The sequence below is a fragment of the Lichtheimia ornata genome, assembly GCF_029851405.1.
Source record: "Lichtheimia ornata isolate CBS 291.66 chromosome Unknown scaffold00085, whole genome shotgun sequence".
NCBI lineage: Eukaryota > Fungi > Mucoromycota > Mucoromycetes > Mucorales > Lichtheimiaceae > Lichtheimia > Lichtheimia ornata.
In genome coordinates this window covers 36,056-52,756 of record NW_026695405.1, presented here as the reverse complement: position 1 = coordinate 52,756, position 16,701 = coordinate 36,056, and the positions used below count along the sequence as shown (strand labels likewise).

At 44.3% G+C, this 16,701-nt stretch overlaps 4 protein-coding genes across 4 annotated transcripts; 2 read left to right on the top strand and 2 right to left on the bottom strand.

Annotated features, from left to right (window-relative positions):
• Positions 1 to 3,076: 3,076 nt before the first annotated feature.
• O0I10_011240 (uncharacterized protein) lies at positions 3,077 to 9,606 on the bottom strand (the record flags this gene model as incomplete). Its single annotated transcript, XM_058491210.1, has 6 exons — positions 3,077 to 8,263; positions 8,327 to 8,540; positions 8,598 to 9,112; positions 9,190 to 9,215; positions 9,278 to 9,490; positions 9,576 to 9,606. 6 exons carry the CDS (start codon positions 9,604 to 9,606, stop codon positions 3,077 to 3,079), a joined length of 6,186 nt encoding a protein of 2,061 aa, XP_058338013.1.
• A 523-nt stretch (positions 9,607 to 10,129) lies between these two features.
• Positions 10,130 to 11,499, bottom strand: O0I10_011239 (uncharacterized protein; the record flags this gene model as incomplete). The annotated part of the gene is made up of 3 exons (XM_058491209.1): positions 10,130 to 10,155; positions 10,227 to 11,334; positions 11,497 to 11,499. 3 exons carry the CDS (start codon positions 11,497 to 11,499, stop codon positions 10,130 to 10,132), a joined length of 1,137 nt encoding a protein of 378 aa, XP_058338012.1.
• A 1,592-nt stretch (positions 11,500 to 13,091) lies between these two features.
• On the top strand, positions 13,092 to 14,740 carry O0I10_011238 (uncharacterized protein; the record flags this gene model as incomplete). The annotated part of the gene is made up of 4 exons (XM_058491208.1): positions 13,092 to 13,399; positions 13,454 to 13,606; positions 13,817 to 14,169; positions 14,232 to 14,740. The coding sequence occupies 4 exons, from the start codon at positions 13,092 to 13,094 to the stop codon at positions 14,738 to 14,740; spliced, it is 1,323 nt and encodes a 440-aa protein (XP_058338011.1).
• Positions 14,741 to 15,239: 499 nt separating this feature from the next.
• On the top strand, positions 15,240 to 16,433 carry O0I10_011237 (uncharacterized protein; the record flags this gene model as incomplete). The annotated part of the gene is made up of 4 exons (XM_058491207.1): positions 15,240 to 15,487; positions 15,556 to 15,613; positions 15,686 to 15,890; positions 15,988 to 16,433. 4 exons carry the CDS (start codon positions 15,240 to 15,242, stop codon positions 16,431 to 16,433), a joined length of 957 nt encoding a protein of 318 aa, XP_058338010.1.
• Positions 16,434 to 16,701: the final 268 nt, after the last annotated feature.

Below are 16,701 nucleotides of genomic sequence, written 5' to 3'. Positions count from 1 at the left end.
CCGAACCATTGCAACCATAACCAAATACGCACACAACAACAACCACCATACATTATAGATCAGGGTTGGCGAGTTACGTAGCAACAGGCAATGAATGAGCACAACCAAACCCCTTGATGATGTGTATACATACGTTGCTCTTGTGACCCATCACCGATGGGACCCCCGTTTCCTTCCAATCCATCAGTAATGCCGCGTTGCTTTTGTTTTTGCTCCTTTGCAGGATACAAAGCATCACCACGTCGCTCGTCATTTGTCCACATTGTCCGATTCATGGGAGCTCCAGTGATCGCCCTGTATAATAAACAAGAGCCATCTTTTACTGTTATTCTAATATCACCCCTTGCCCTATGTCGGTTGTCATCAAAGGAGGAAATGGCGCCAGAGCGCGCGTTTTTTGTTGCTATAGGGAGAAAGCAATGAACGACGTGCATGAGAGGTATGAGAAAGAGACAAGGAGTACGATGGCCATAGTGAATGATTTGATGATTGTAAAGAAAAAGATGCTAGGCAGTATAGCTAAAAGTGTGCACTGACCATCATATGATGGCTTTTGGTTACCCATCCCATCACACAACATCTCATCCCCCGACATAGAGAGAGAGAGAGAGTGACAGCAAATGACGACCCATTTTGGATCCCGTGGCCAATTGCAGCAGAGCCTTGTCAAGATCGATTGTCATTCTTTTTTCTTGTGTGCATGCGATGACGGATCATTCTTTATTGATTTGGGGGGGGGGAAGAATCAAATAGCCAAGGGGACATTAAGAGAATCCTGTTCTATGTTGCGCCCAACAATCAAGTTTTTGCTCTTTTCTTCTCTTTATGCACATGGTCACACACACACACAAATAAGCATCGTTGGCCCCCGCACAATACACTCCTTGATTCTCGATATGCAAGGGCATAGAGATGATGATTAACCTCTACACTGAGATTCCCATATCCTCAAAAGCAAAGCAAGCAAAAAGGGCCTTAAACCAAGTGGAAATCCAGAACACGGCATGTGCAAGATCACCATTTATAGCGAAAAGTTTGGGGGGTTGGACATGGCTTTTTGTTAATAATGCTGTGTACCCATTTGTGTAGCCTGTATAAAAAAGTGGCTGCAAGGGCCATTTTCTCTCTCTTGAATTTTTTTCCTTCGGGCTGATGTGAGTAAAGTATGTATAGTGTGCAACGTCTTGATTCACGTACAAACAAGAAATGCAAGGCACAAGCCGTGTAACCCTCAACAGGTTTTTTTTTGTTCTTTATTGCTCAACAAGGGTCTTCGCAGATTCCCGCCACTTCTTGGCATCCATGCATTGCGCAAGGAGAAAACGTAGCCATAGAGGTCGAACGTAGATTGATTGTTCCAATACCATATATGCACAATGGTACATTTGGAAAGCGTTATGCAGCTACAAGGGATGAAACCCGAGAAGCTTGTCATCATCATCATTCATCACAGCGTCGTCGTGTTGCACAATCTCACCTCCCTTTTCGGATCAGGTTTGACAACTGACCTGCCATCCTTGACCTGAAGCGAGAGATGCACACACACACACACACACACACGCTTTCTCTCTAGCTCACTCACACGCACATGTTCCCCTTTGTTCAATGATGGTGGTCTCAGCTGACCATTACTTTTGATGCTTTAATCCCCGTTTGCCATGATCAAATGTCGTTTCTCTCGGCTCATTCACCTTCACCTTCACTCCCCCACCTACCACATTGTGTCTCTCCCCCCGAGTACCACCAAAAAGTAAGCTCACTAGTATATAAAAACTTTCTTTAAAATATAAATTACAGTTTAGAAACACATGAAGTTACTCTTTTTTGTTGATCACCCTTCTCCAGCTGACTCTATCCAATGACGCTGATGCTAATCGATTGCAAGTTCCCGCATATGCAGCTTCTTTTTCGTGTCCACTTGTGGTGACGGTGTGCATGCGCTGCTGAGCTTTCGTCATTGACAGCAACAAGCCTTCATAAAGAGTGCCTTGCTTTGCTTCGCATGTATTTTGGTTTCCTCAAGTGGTATTGTGTGCCATTGTGTACCCATCATCTTTTTTGGTGATCGTGTGTGTTTGTTATGCAGTTGTGCTCTTACCCTTTCAAGTCGGGTAATCCCACCGTTCTTTTTTTCTTTTACAATATATGAGAGTGCTTCGTATACCCCCTATATCGTTATGAGAAACCTTAACTCGGATTGCTGCTGTCATTGTTTGGTGTCACCTTGTAGACGTGCACGATTGTACAAAAAGCCGTAATGCTTCACTCACAATGATGCCGTAGAATGTAAATGTATTACCTTGATCCATCATCTCAAAAAGTAGTGTTCTTCTTTTATGATGGTTATTGCTTTAGTCATAGCCAAAGCTTGTTGTACATACGTGCTCGGGCTGCTCGATCACATTACCCCCTGCTTCTCCTCATTGATCGTCAATGACGACATTGGCTGCTGCTGCTACTGGAGCTGCAACGCCGCTGTAGCCAATTGCCAATCTTGTTCTCAAATCGCCCTAAATCCATGTTGAGCCTCATCCAATGCTGTTCCTGATTCCTGTGTAAGTATCCCTAATGCAATAACTGTTTCAGCCCATCGATTATTAGGAAGATCATGCAGCAATTAGATGCACATCGTCCCATCTCTCCATATTACGTGCATGGCTCATTATCGTTGTTGTATATGTGTGTCCCCTGAGAATATCATTGTCATCGTGAGCGATGTTACATCCGCATCATGGGAGATGGTTCCATGATGATGGGGCTTGCTTTAGACACATCATGTACCCTTGTTTTCTTACAACAGCGGAGCACACCGTATCATTATTATCCAAATGACTCATAAGGTGCCGTACATGGGCGAGAGAGCTGTCAGCTGCTGCTGCTGATCCATCTACAAATCGACCTCCCTACATATTATGGCCTGATGTTGTTGGTATTATGTATATCGGATCTTCTTCAACAAGCACCCACACAGGTGATTGTAATATGAATACATGAAAAGGTTGTCTTTTTTTAATAAAAGTAATAGAGATGATGGGGATGCCAATAATAAATAGATATGTATACACAAAATTACAGTTTAAAAACACATAAATTTGCTCTTTTTGTTAATCAATTCTTCTAGCTGTGCCTCCAGGGATGCCAATGATTGCTGTGCCTTTTGTTTGTCTTTGCGCTCTGCAGCGATCTCAGCTTGCAGTTTTTGAGTCTCGGCTTGCATACGTCGATTCTCTTGTTCAAGTTGTTCACGTTCCTGTTGCATTTGTTCACGTTGTTCTTGTGCCTTCTTTTGGGCCTCGGTTAATGCATCCTCAGTACCCTTGACGCGTTTCTCAAGTGCCTTGCTCTGCTGGGCATGCTGGGATCGTAGATCAGCTAGTTGCTTTTCAAGAGCCGCCTTTGTATCATCCATCGCCTGCTGTGAATCCTGTTCCTGCTTGAGTAGTCTGCTAACCTCGCTCTCAAGTTCCTCAGCAAGTGATTGATATTCGGTGTTTTCATCCTCAAGTTGTTTACGCTTGGATTCCAGTTGAGCCATACGCTCCTCATACAACTTGGCTACTTGATCACTGTCACCACCACTCGATGCCACATGATGGGTGAAGGTTGCCTTTTCCAATTGTTCCTGGAGATCGCTGATGGTACGTGCATGTGATTCAATTTGAGAGCGGAGTGATCGAAGATGGCCATCCTTTTCTGTATTTGAAGCGTGTGCATCCTCAAGTTCCCCAATCAATTCATTGTACTCCTCTTCGCTAATGGCTGATGATGGCATTGCTTCCAAAGCTGCTGCATGATCTTGCTTTGCTTTTTGTAGCTCTTTCTCCAATTGAGGGATGCGTCGTTCAAATTCTTCATGTGTTTGTGTCAGCTCAACAATCTTGCTATCCAAATTCGATTTCTCCTTTTGCAACTCGGCAACATGCGTCTGTTCCTTGGCAAGTTGTGTAGCAGATTCCTTCAACTCGGTGTCCAATGTTGTCAATTTCTGCTCAAAAAGCGTTTGGGCATCCTTGGCTTGTTTGTTGACAGATTCAATCTCGGCCTTGTATTTATGTGCATCTTCCTCATGGCTTTGCTTGAGTCGATCCACCTCGCTTTGTAATGTTGTCAACTTTTGAACATCTTCCTCACGTTCTTTCTTTAACTGCTCGAGCTCGGATTCCAGTGCCGTCATTTCATCCTTGTGCTTGCGTGAATCGTTTTCTCGTTCATCCTTGAGTTGCTGAATCTGAGACTCCAATGTTGTCAAGGCGTCTTTATGTTGACGTGAATCCTCCTCTCGCTCACGTTTGATTTGCTCAATCTCCGTCAAGAGCTCATCGTTTTCAGCTGTCACCTCATCCAACACACGTAGCTTTTCGTTTTCTGCATCATTCTTCTGAGCCTCCAATTCCTCAAGTGCAACTTCAAGGTGCTGTAGATCTTGTTGTAACTCATCCATTTCCTTCGTTTTGGCATCAAGTATGGCTTGCTTCTCATCCAACAATCGTGTCATCTCGCCTGTTTTGTCGTTCGATGCCAATGCACGTCGTAATTCATCCTCCAATGTTTGTACACGTGCTTCCATGTTTTCTTTTTCAGATGCCATATCTGCAAGGGCCTTGATCTTCTCAGCCAATTGACGCTCCATATCATCATGCGAAGATTGTACATTGAGTTGTCGTGTGCTGTATTCTCGTTCCTTATCAGCCATCCTTGAGTTGTGTTGCTCATCACGATCCATCAGCTGCTGTTTGTGATCCGCCTTTGTGGTCTCTAGCTCATCAGCCAACTGCTTCAATTGCTTCTCATAGGCAGTGATTTGTTCTCCAAGGTCGGCAATTTGAGTCTTATCATTGTTGCTACTTTGTTGGTATCTTTCAAGTTCAGTGCGAGTATCCTCCAATTGTTGTTGAGTGGATGCGAATAAAGCAAGCTTTTCCTTGAGATCAGCAATCTCCTCGTTGCCATGGCTACCGGCTTGTTGGTATTGAGCAAGCTCAGCACGAGCGTCGTGAAGCTGTTGTTCCAAAATACGTTGATTCTCATCAGCCTGCATTTGATGCCGATCCAATTCAGCCTGCTTCTCAGCTAGTTGATGCTTTAGTTGTTTATCGGCAGCATCTCGTTGACTTGATAGTTGATGTGCAAGCTCGGATTGTGTATCAGCAAGCTGTTGTTGCAAAATCGCAAGTTGTCCTTCCTCAATAGCCTTATTGCTCAACAAATCCTTGTGTCGTAACAAATCATTTTGTGTCGCTAATAAACGATGCTGCAATTCGTCAAGTTGTTGTGTGCTTTGTTGAGCTTCACCAAATGCATGCTTTGACTTTTCAAGCTCACTCTGAGTCTCAAGCAATTGTTGTCGTAAACCATTGAGCTGCTCGGTAGTCAAAGATTTGTCACTCTTATGCTGATCAAGATCTGCAAGTGTATCGGAAAGACGTTGTTGCATATGCGCCAATTGCTCCTGTGTAAGCATCTTGTCATCCTTGTGCTGAGAAAGCTCATTTTGTGTATCAATCAACCTCTGCTTCAATTCATCCACTGCAACATTCTTGTCGGATTGTTGTCGTTCAAGCTGAGAGATCGTATCTGCTATTTGTTGCTGCATCCGATCCAAATGGTCACGTGACTTGGCCTTATCATCTTTGTATTGTGAAAGCTCGGTACGTGCATCCATCAATTGCTGCTGTAATGCATTCAATCGCTCATCAGCAAACATCTGCTTTTCATTTTGTTGTTGATCAAGCTGCTGAAGAGTCTCAGTAAGGCGTTGTTGTAAAGCACTCGTCTCATTGCTGCTTGTAACCTTATGCTGCTCAAGCTCGCTTAGAGTGGTTGATAGGCGATCTTTCAAGGATGTCAATTCATTCTCTGTCATCTTTTTGCTGTCCTTGTGCTGCTCAAGCTCATTGAGTGTCTCTGCCAATCGTGCCTGCAATTTGGCTTTTTCAGATGCAGTGACGTTGCTCTTTTCCAGCATATGCTGATGATGAGTGAGCTCTTCTTGTGTGGCGGCTAATTGTTGTTGTAATGACGTCAAATGACCATTGGCAAGACTGAGGCTGGTATTGTTTGTGTTTTGTATATCTGACAGCAGATCCTTGTGGCGTTCCAATTCAGCTTCCGTTGTTGCCAGTCGTTGTTGCAATTCCTCTTTTGTTGATTGTACAGCCTCTTCACGTGCAATCAAGAGAGCAGCAATCTCCTTTTCCTTTGATGCCAAAAGCTCCTTGTGACGAACCAATTCATTCCTTGTATCTTCCAATTCTTTGGCACCACTGCCCATTTTAGCCTTGTACATTTCCAATTCATCACGGCTGGTTTTGAGTTGGCTTTCAAGGGATGCCGTTTGTTGCTCCAAGGCTGATTTACTCTCATCCAATGCTGCACGAAGCTTTTCAACTTCCTCATCCGCTTTCTCTTGCTTTGATTGCAAATCACGTAATTGAGTCTGATACGATTCAGCCATGTGCTCCTTATCATGCTTGGTTTGTTCCAATTGCTGAGTCATCTCTTGATGCTGCTCTTGTAACTTGGCAAGTCGACTTTCAAGATCACTGATTTGCTGCATGCGTGCTTCACGTTCACGAATATCAGCTTCCTCTTTGGCACGTGACATTTCTTTGCTCAAAGCATCATCCACAGCAGGATGCTCTTCGCCATCAGGTCGTTGCAACATCTCCACTTGCTCTAATGCCTCTTGGTATCGCAGCAAGACTTCATCCAATTCCTTGGTTGTTTCATGATGATCCTCTTGAAGCTCACGTAAATCACGTTCCAATTGCAATGCGCGTGCTGCTTCATGCTCTGCACGTTCCTCGGCTTTCTTTGCTGCCATGGCCGCTACTGAATCAGGTGTCTCTTTTTCCTCGGCATAGCTACGGCGATATGCTTTACGACGTGTTTTGCTGCTGTCGCTGCTTTCCAATTCCTGAGGATCCTTTTCATAGCTATCAGAGCCCTCCTTTTCCAACGATGATGATGACGCATCTTTTTGTTGATTGTGTTGCTGCGTGGCGGTTGTAGATAAATGTTCAACTTCAGTCTTTAGCTGATCACGTTCCTTTTCCAACTGATTGTATTTGGCTGTCAATTCATCCAATTCATTGAGCATCAATTTCTGAGTATCGGTGTCTTCAGCCTTGGCAAGCTGTTCACGCAACTTGACAATGGTATCATCACGTTCAGCAATACGGCTCTCGAGATCCTCCACATTCTTCTCAAGTGCAGCCTTGTCAGCCTCCGAAGTCGCAAGTCGTTGTTCAAGATCAAAGATGTATTGTTCGGTATTCTCATCCGTTTCCTTAAACCTCATAATACGAGACTTGAGTTCATTGAGTAGTTCCTGATCACGACGAGCATCCTTGGCAGATTGCATCAATTTGCCTTCGAGTTCATCGATATACGTCTCGTTGCTTTGCTCTCGTTCCTGCAATTTGGTGATACGTGTACGTAAATCGAGTACTGTTTGGTCTTGAGTCTCAAGCATCAATTCGCATTGCTCCAATTTGGCTCGTTGTTCCTCAAACCCGATATCCGAATGATTCAATGCTGCACGTGCCATGGCAAGTTGAGATTCAAGGGCTGTAATGCTCTTTTCATACTCTTCAATCACAGGCTCCACAAGATGTTGGAAATCATTATTGGTTTTGCTGATCTCTTCCTCACGTTTACGTATCGTACGTAGTCGTTTTAATTCGGCCTCGACAACTCGATTGCGTTCTCGTGTCACTGAAGCTTCACCATCCAATTCTTCCACTTGTCGTTGTAAATCGGCAATCACAAGTCGTTGTTCCTGAAAGAGTTGGTCTACATCCGCATTTGTTGATGCTGCTGCGCCGCCACCATTGTCACTACCCACCACAGTGGATGATACGGATGAGCTGACTGATCCAGATTTGAGATTGCGTACTTCATGTTTGAGTTTTCCAATCATTGATCGTAATAATTCGATATTCTCGGTCGTCATCCATTCTTCAACTTCATTCTTCTCAACTCGATTCTTGATATTGCGTGCACGATTGGCGTATTGTAGCGTATTGAGAGTCTCGGATAAGTTGTATTCTGCTGGGCTGACACATGCAATCATTAATGTGGTTGCGCTACCACCTAAAGAATCCTGCAGCAATCGAGTCAACTTTGAATCACGATAAGGGACATGTGTGCCACGCTTGGATGGATCGCCAAGTGCTGAAATGACATTGCCAAGTGCGAGTAAACCAGCATTGATGTTGATGCCTTCTTTACGACGATCCCCTTCAGCAGCTGTGCGTTTCAACTATGTAGAATGATGATGATCAATAACACCATAAATAAACATCACATGGTCCTTTTTGCTTACCCGTTCACTACCAGCCAAATCGACAAAGTGGAATTTGGAACTGCTGACCATCCATTCACCATCACGTGTTGCTCTCTTATCACTCGGGTTGCTGCTGCGTGATACCCATTTCTCATGCTTCAAGGAAACAGAAAAAATGGCGTGGGATCGGGAGGATTTTTCATTCATATCCGTGGCACCTGTGGCTCGGTTGCGAGTGCCTTGTTCAAGATAACTAAATAGCCCCATGAATGGCCTACTCATATACCACATGGCTCTTGTTTATACTTACAATAAAACATCTTCCATACTATGTACAGGGACTTCTTTGACGCCTGTCCAATAAATATGACCTTTTGCATCTTCACGGATAGTGATCGGTGGTCGTTCCGAGACCGGGGTTCCATTCAACAAGTCGTTGAGTTCTTCATTGTAAATCTCGATAAATGACACCTTGACAGAGAATTTGCGAGTATTGTTGTTGTTGTTGTTGTTGTTGGGTGATGGTGTAGGTGGATGATGATGCATAGAGATACGAGAAGGAGGACGTAATCGAGTGCCTGCTGTATTGTCGGTGGATGAAGACACTGAAGGTGCAGGTGTGATGGGTCTTTCTCCGCCACCGCCGAGGGGTGATGATGGTGATGCAGATGATGATGATGATGATGATGTATTGTTATTGCCGGTAAGAGTATCAAATAAAAGTGCCATGGCACGAGGCACAATACCCTCTTCTTCTAAATTGTAACGACCGGATTGATGCTGTGCTGTACCCATGGTATACGTTTTGCCTGATGATGTTTGGCCCTACATAATAGATACATCCATTATTAGCATGCGTGTCATTCATTCGTCATGATCATACGAGGTTCGTTGATGCTCACATAGGCAAGGATGGTGACATTGTAACCTATTCATCATGTTAGTAAGTAAGTAAACCTCCATACTTTCATATCCAATTCCATTGCATACCATCAATAAACTTGTGGATGAGTTTAGAACCAAGTGTTTCAAAGACTTGACTCTGCTGGCTGTTGGTGCCAAATACATGATCGAATGTAAACAACTTGTTGTGGGGTACAACGTGCACAGTCTTTTCATGGAGCTTGAGAACATCGTCATTGGAGAGATTGGCAAAGCGAGGTTGAGCACGATCGCGATTGGTCAGGGGACGTATGCGTAGAGCTAATATAATATATAATTATGCCTCGGTCAATTCTGCAAGCTTGTATTTTCAGGGGGGAAGCATTTGATATAGTATCTAACTTGCCTACTTGAACCGCAGCTGATTCTTTCGCCATCAAGGAATGTCAATTGCGGATGCACGAGGGGTGGTGATTGTGATTGTGGTGGTGATGTTGGTGGGTTATATAAACAAAAGGGTATAACAAGAAAGAGGCGGGGAAGGAAGAAAGAGAGGTGTTGGGTTGGAAAGAAGAAAAGGAAAGGTTGAATACGAAAAAGGATGAAACGCGACAAAAGTATAAAGTGTTGGATATAATAGCCAAGTCAAGGAAATGAGCACGAGTGCTACTCGCCACCATATCACACTCTATGTTACACGGGCATACATTGCCGAAGCACCAAAAAACATAATGTTACCACACGGCTTTCTCCCCGATCCACTCCGTTTTGCGTTCAGATCACCCATCACATCTTGCATGTCCTATGCAAACAATCATGCAGGAGCCAACTATTCTTTTAAACAACGCTTGTAATCATCATACCATCATCTTTCGCAAGATGGTGACCATGACAACCTATAGCATTTCTTTGCACTTTATGTAATCAAATGTTGCATCAAGTCCTAATGTTGTTTCATGCTTAAGCAGAGCGAAGGATCTCGGTGACTACATGTACAAAACAAAAATCAGCCATTATGATCGCAAAATCATACACGCTATTCCATTCAATCACTTACACTTCTTGGAAGCAGCAGTGCTAGCCTTCTTCTTGGGTTGAGCAACCTTGGAGACCTTGCCAGCCTTACGCTTCTCTTGAGAAAGGATCTCAGCACGACGAAGGACTTGGGCATAGGGGTTGAGGCGGTTCATGACACCTTGGTTACGAAGAGGGTTCTTCTTTTGGGTGAAGGGACGCTTGACAGTCTTGGGACCAGCAGGACGAACAACGGATTGCACTTCATCAGAGTTGATGAGACGAGTGACATCAGGGTTGGTCATGATGTGAGCAGGCAAGACGTAGTCCTTCTTGAGGGTAGCAGGGCTCTCGTAGGTGCCATAGAGCTCATCAAGAAGAGCAATAGCGCCTTGGGTCCAGATGATGAAACGACCAAGGTGACCACCAGGAGCAAGTTGAAGCAAGTTCAAGCGACGAACGTTGACGAGCTCAACACCGGGCAAGTTGCGGAAGGCCTTAGTAAGACCGTTATCCTCATTGTAGATAACAAGAGGACCACGACGTTGGCGATGACGGCGGTTACGGATCTTACCAACACCAGCACGGAGCTTACGAGAGTTGGAGACCTTGAGGACATCTTCATAAGCGTTGAGAGCCTTCAAGATAGCAACAGCTTCCTTGGTCTTGTTGACAGCTTGAACGTTATCAGAAACAACCAAGGGAACCTCCTCAATTTGCTCAACACGATGACCACGAGCCATGACCAAAGAAGGAAGAGCGGAAGCAGCCAAAGCAGAAGCAGTAGCGAAACGCTTTTGGTTCAAGTTGGTCTTGATGTGCCACTTGCGCCAGGTCTTGGTAGGAGCGAACATACGACCGGAACGGCACATGTTACCAAAAGCAGCTTGACCAGCACGGTGGGTACCAGAGCCATTGACACGGGGAATACGAGCAACAGCACGACCAGTACCCCAAGACTCGGCAGAGGTTTGATGACCAGCCTTCTCGGAAACAGCATAGGGCTGACGCTTGTTCTTGGCCATGTTGGTGTGGACAAAGTTGACAATGTCAGGACGAATGGGGGCCTTGAAGACAGCAGGAAGGGCAACAGTGCTGTTGGCAGCCTTACCGGACTCGGAGTAGACGTTGATGACAGGTCTGGCAGCAGACTACAATGTTTCCCAAGATCAGTCATCCATATCCATACACTTCTTTACCATCCATCCATCCATCCACTTTTTTCATCCAATCCTTTTTCATCCACATCTCATTTACATCCATCCATCTCACATCCTTCTCCATCGTCTTCATTCATGCCACAGTGTGCTTACCATTTTAAGTGCAAACAAAAAGAGGAAGATTAATTCGAATGGCTTGCCATGGCAATGGATTTAATTGTTGCCTACCTACCATTTCTGGCGGCGACGATTGTACTCAGCTGTGTACCTGATTATGTTGTCAGTGTGATCCACACCTTATCGTTTGGTAAAATAAAGCCATCATCCTCATTGATTCAACTTGGCTTCTGTTATTGGGGATCACTGCCGTAATTTTTTCCTTGTTGCGTCGTTGGTATTTGATGATGAGTAACCAAGTCGCCCGTTTATGTATCACAAGAGGAAGCTGTATCAAAGGAAATGATGAGTAGATGATTCATCATGCAATACCATTAGGCTTTACCTCATTGCAAAGAGCTGGGTATCACAATGTATTCATGACAATGAACAAGAGAAGAAAACACACTATGAATGACTATAGCGAATAGCTCTCATTCATAAAGTAGCATTGAAGGCCCCTCACCATGATACGCCTCTTTGAAGGTGACGTGGTGATATGATCATGAAAGAGAAAGATGCGTCGAAGTAAAATGAAGATGACGGGCGTGTGAATTTCTGTGCTCGTGCAAATAATTGCTGGTGAAGGTGCTCGCTCCCCAACTTATCACCCTTTCTTCCTCTTTGTAAGGAGTCTACGTGTGATGCATGAATCGGAAGATAGCATCATCAAACAACGACATCATCAATCTGCACCTTTTTTGGTCACCCATCATCCATTATGGCTATAGACATTCCCATTACAAAAGGGGATTACACTTTTGACGATGGTCTATGTATGCGGTCGTTCCAGCACTGCTGTAAACAGCAATGATCCAATTACATTGGTACTACCATGCATTGTTGGCAACGTGGTGTGTCATTTGGATTCGAATATAGGTAGAGCCCTCGTCAATTCTGAAGTTGAAAGACACAATGGCATTGTTGTAGTAATGGAAGAGTGCCTTGCTTCTCCTACACGATGGCTAACAAGAAATTGTGGCGTTACCAAGCACCCTCATTTTGTGTACCGATAAATGGCAGTATGATGCTCTCTCATATCTCCCGGAATTCCCGCCATTTAGGTTGCAGATCGTTGATCGAATGAATACAGAGGATGATAATGAAAAAAGGGGGGGAAGGAATCAAAAGTCAGTAATATGGCCAAGCCATTTAATGATGCAGCGTATGCTCTACACCAATCATCATCTCATCTGGTATCGCTCATCGAAAACTTTATCTTGGCAAATATGTGGTAAATGTAAAATTGGATATGGAAGGGATGGATCATTAAGCTTATATGAAATAAATACGAGATGGCACTATTGAAGAATGCAAGTAAGGAGAAAGAAAACACGCCCACGGCGTTATCGTCATTCTGTTCGGTGGCAGCGTCGGCGTAATGACTGCAAAATGCAGGACATACATACATCAGCCAGGTGGCAGCAGCATGATAAGGGGAGAAGGCGACACGTGATATGCATTTCCAAAAGCCCATCCCTTTCTCGGGCGATGCAGAGAGTAGTATATTCACCCCTTTCTTTCTTTTTTATCTCCCCTTTTTTGTGCTTCCCTCACACACTTGTTCCCTTCTTCTGCTTCTCCATTGACGGATGCAACACGACCGTTCTCATTCAGCGTCTTCATTGGCATGGAATACGCAAGGCATCCACGCTGGCTCCATATCGTCTGGATCCCCCATGGGATCCCCATTAGCATCCCCTCTTCACTCGCCTTGTGATTCGCCTCGTGAACAACTCCATAATCAGTTTGCTAGACAAGTCTCTCTGCAGCCTCCTGGTCAACAACAACCACAACAGCAACAGCAACAACAACAACAACCCGTAGCAGCAACCAACACCACATCGAATACAACGGGTACTAAACAAGCCAACAATACGTTTGTGCATAAACTATTCAAGTAAGTTCATCATCCACATCCATGATCCATATTCTAAAAAGAGCAATCATGTAGCATGGTGGTCGATAAGCAATATCAGCATTTGATTGCATGGACGTATCCAGGCACATCCTTCATTGTATGCAATATCACTGAATTCTCGCGTGATGTCCTTCCCAAGCATTTCAAGCACAGCAACTTTAGTAGCTTTGTCAGGCAGCTCAACATGTAGGTCTTCAACTCAACGTCGTTGTCGCGAGTCAATCCGGATGGGGGATATTTGTATGTGTCTTGTATGCACAGATCAATTTGCGGCGGAGGATGGGGAGGAGATTGGATATGAAGGAGAGCTTGTGTGTGTGTGAAGAGCGAGGATGATGATAGATTTATTTCGGTGATCCTATATCTCATCACCATTGCCTTGTTTTGTTTTATTAGGTACGGCTTTCACAAGGTCAACAAATCACCACGCGGGCATCGGGCATTAGCTGAGAATCAGATCTGGGAGTTTTCACATCCAAAGTTCCTTCGCGGGAGAGGAGATTTATTAGAGGAGATCAAGCGCAAAGCATTGGATACGGATGTGGTGCGACGTGATCAAAGCGATATCGGTACACATATGGCAGTGATGCAAGTAGCACAATCGGATATGATGCAACAATTGGCCCAATTACAGCAAAACTTTAACGAGCTGGTACGAGAATTACAAGACACTCGAAAACGACAAGCGGCACAACAACAAACAATGAAGCAATTGATGAATTATATGATCCATCAGCATGGCGTATCATGTAAGTCATTCAAAAGGGGAAGTAAGGGAACATGGAAAAGTTAACCCATGTTGATACATTAGGGCCCGATCAAAATATCAAACCAGAGCCCATAGATACGCATCCACCACCACCTATTTTTGTCACTACAGCCGATCCACATCACCAACATCACAACCACCATCAACCTGATCAGCAGCAACAGCAACAACAACAACAGCAACAGCACACGTACAATACACCCAATATATCACTCCCATCACGCCCTTCAATGCCATTGACAGTACAAACGCAAAATTTACACCACTTGTCTACAATGCAACACATGTCATCCACACACAGTGCCACTGGAGAATCTCCTGCATCACTAAGTCCCATGACAGCCCTCAACACGCCCATCCCACCAAGTCCAAGTACTATGTTGTCGGATGATGATGTCTTTTATACTCCACAGCCGAGCCCTGGAGGCTTGAATATGCAACATAGCTTGAGCAACGATCATTTATCAGTGGATGGATTCAATTTTCACCAGCAGCAATCGCCACAGAGTCCAATATCATACAACATGCATACGGATGCAGGTCCTGTTTAGATACAACAACTCCCCCACCACCACCCTACACCCACACCATAGATGTATACCAAAGTTGTATGTAAGCCCCCTGCTACACTCGCAACTGAGATATTTATGAGCATATAAAAGAGAGAGATTCAGGCATTGGTTTATACAACAACTCCACCAACGCTTAAACTTTCGGCGTTCTCCTCATTGGCTGCTTGCCCAAAATGATCCCAGTAGTACATCAATCATCAACAATGACCGTATTGAATAAAGAGCGAATGGATGTTAACGTATACCCCCATCTTTACATGTTTCTTACGGCACGTATTGATATGGTAAAAGGGCTGATTTTGTTGTTGATGTAGCTTATAGAGTAAGGTAACTTTTTGGCCGTGTGTGTACTTGATACAACAACAACAATTTACGGGCCGAAAACTTGCGGCGGGCCGCCGGCTGCATCAAATCAAACGTATATAAAAGAAGAACCAAGCATCGACCCCCACCATTTCTCACTACACGAAGATTCACCATGACGATAAAACTAGAGCCATCTTTTGAAGCACTTTTGAAGGTGATGCCGACAACGGATGTTATCGACTACAAAGCTATACGCCAGCAAATGAAGGATACAAGCATGGTGCCTCAGCACTACATTTCCAATATGGTCGAGGAAGAAAAGTATATCCCTACGCGTGCAGGTGACAATTTAAGACTGGTCATTACTCGCCCTGCCCATTTAACGCATGAAGCTGAGACTCTTCCCGTTATTCTCCACATGTAAGTATAGTAACGGACAGCAACTTGGTCATCGACAAAGAGGCTTGATCTCATATTGTTAATTACAGCCACGGTGGTGGTTGGGCAACAGGTTGCCCTGAAGCCTACATACCAATGCGTTCAACGGTAATTTCTTTATATCATACACAAGCGAGCCCATTGGATCGAATTGATTGACCACAAATACATGTATACTAGTTTACCAACGATGCACAAGCCATTGTTATCTCCATTGATTATAGCCTAAGCCCTGAAGTACAGCATCCAGTGGCACTTGAAGAGTGCTTTGATACGCTTGAATGGGTACTCAATCAAGGCAATGCATTACTCCATGGTGCGAATACATCAAAAATTGCTGTCGTGGGAGATTCCGCTGGTGGAAATTTGGCTGCTGCATTGTGCTGTAAGTATTACGTGATATTACATGACATCATTTGCTCTTTCCCGGCAATTCGGTTATTATGTATGTATGTCCTATTGACGAGCAATGATTGATTTAGTGCTTGCCAAGCAACGGGGACTTGAAAATGCGATCCAATTTGCAGCTCTTATGTATCCAGTGATTGATGCCAACTTTGATACCGAGTCCTACCAACAATTTGGTAAAGAAGGTTACCTCCTAAGCAGCAAAGGAATGCAATGGTTCTGGGATCAATATGTACCTAATCACGAGGATCGTCAGAATACGTTGGTATCACCCCTGCAGGCATCCCTTGACGAACTCCGCGGCTTACCACGCACAATGATCATCACTGGTGAAGTCGATATCCTTCGTGATGAAGCTGAAGCTTATGCTCACAAGTTGATGGCAGCGGATGTTTCGGTGGTTGCCACTCGCTATCTTGGAGCCATTCACGGCTTTTGTAGTTTTGCTGATGTGAGCCCTACTGGCAAAAGTGCAGTGAGACACATTGTACAAGAACTAAAGAATACGTGGGCAGCATGATCAGCATAATTAAACCCACCTTTTTATTATGCAAAAACAAGCACCATTAAGCTCTCAGTATGTGTATGCGAATGCGGATGTGTGTATGTGTGTGAGAAAAAAAGCAAGTGGCTGAATCAGCTGACATTGGCGGTATTGACATTGACATTACATATAAGGGAATGTCCATGAGTATGGTTCATGCGTTGGATGGAAAGATGAATTCTTTGTTTGGATATAACAAGGGAAAAAAGAAAGGGGATCACCCGAGAAGACTAAGAATATAGAG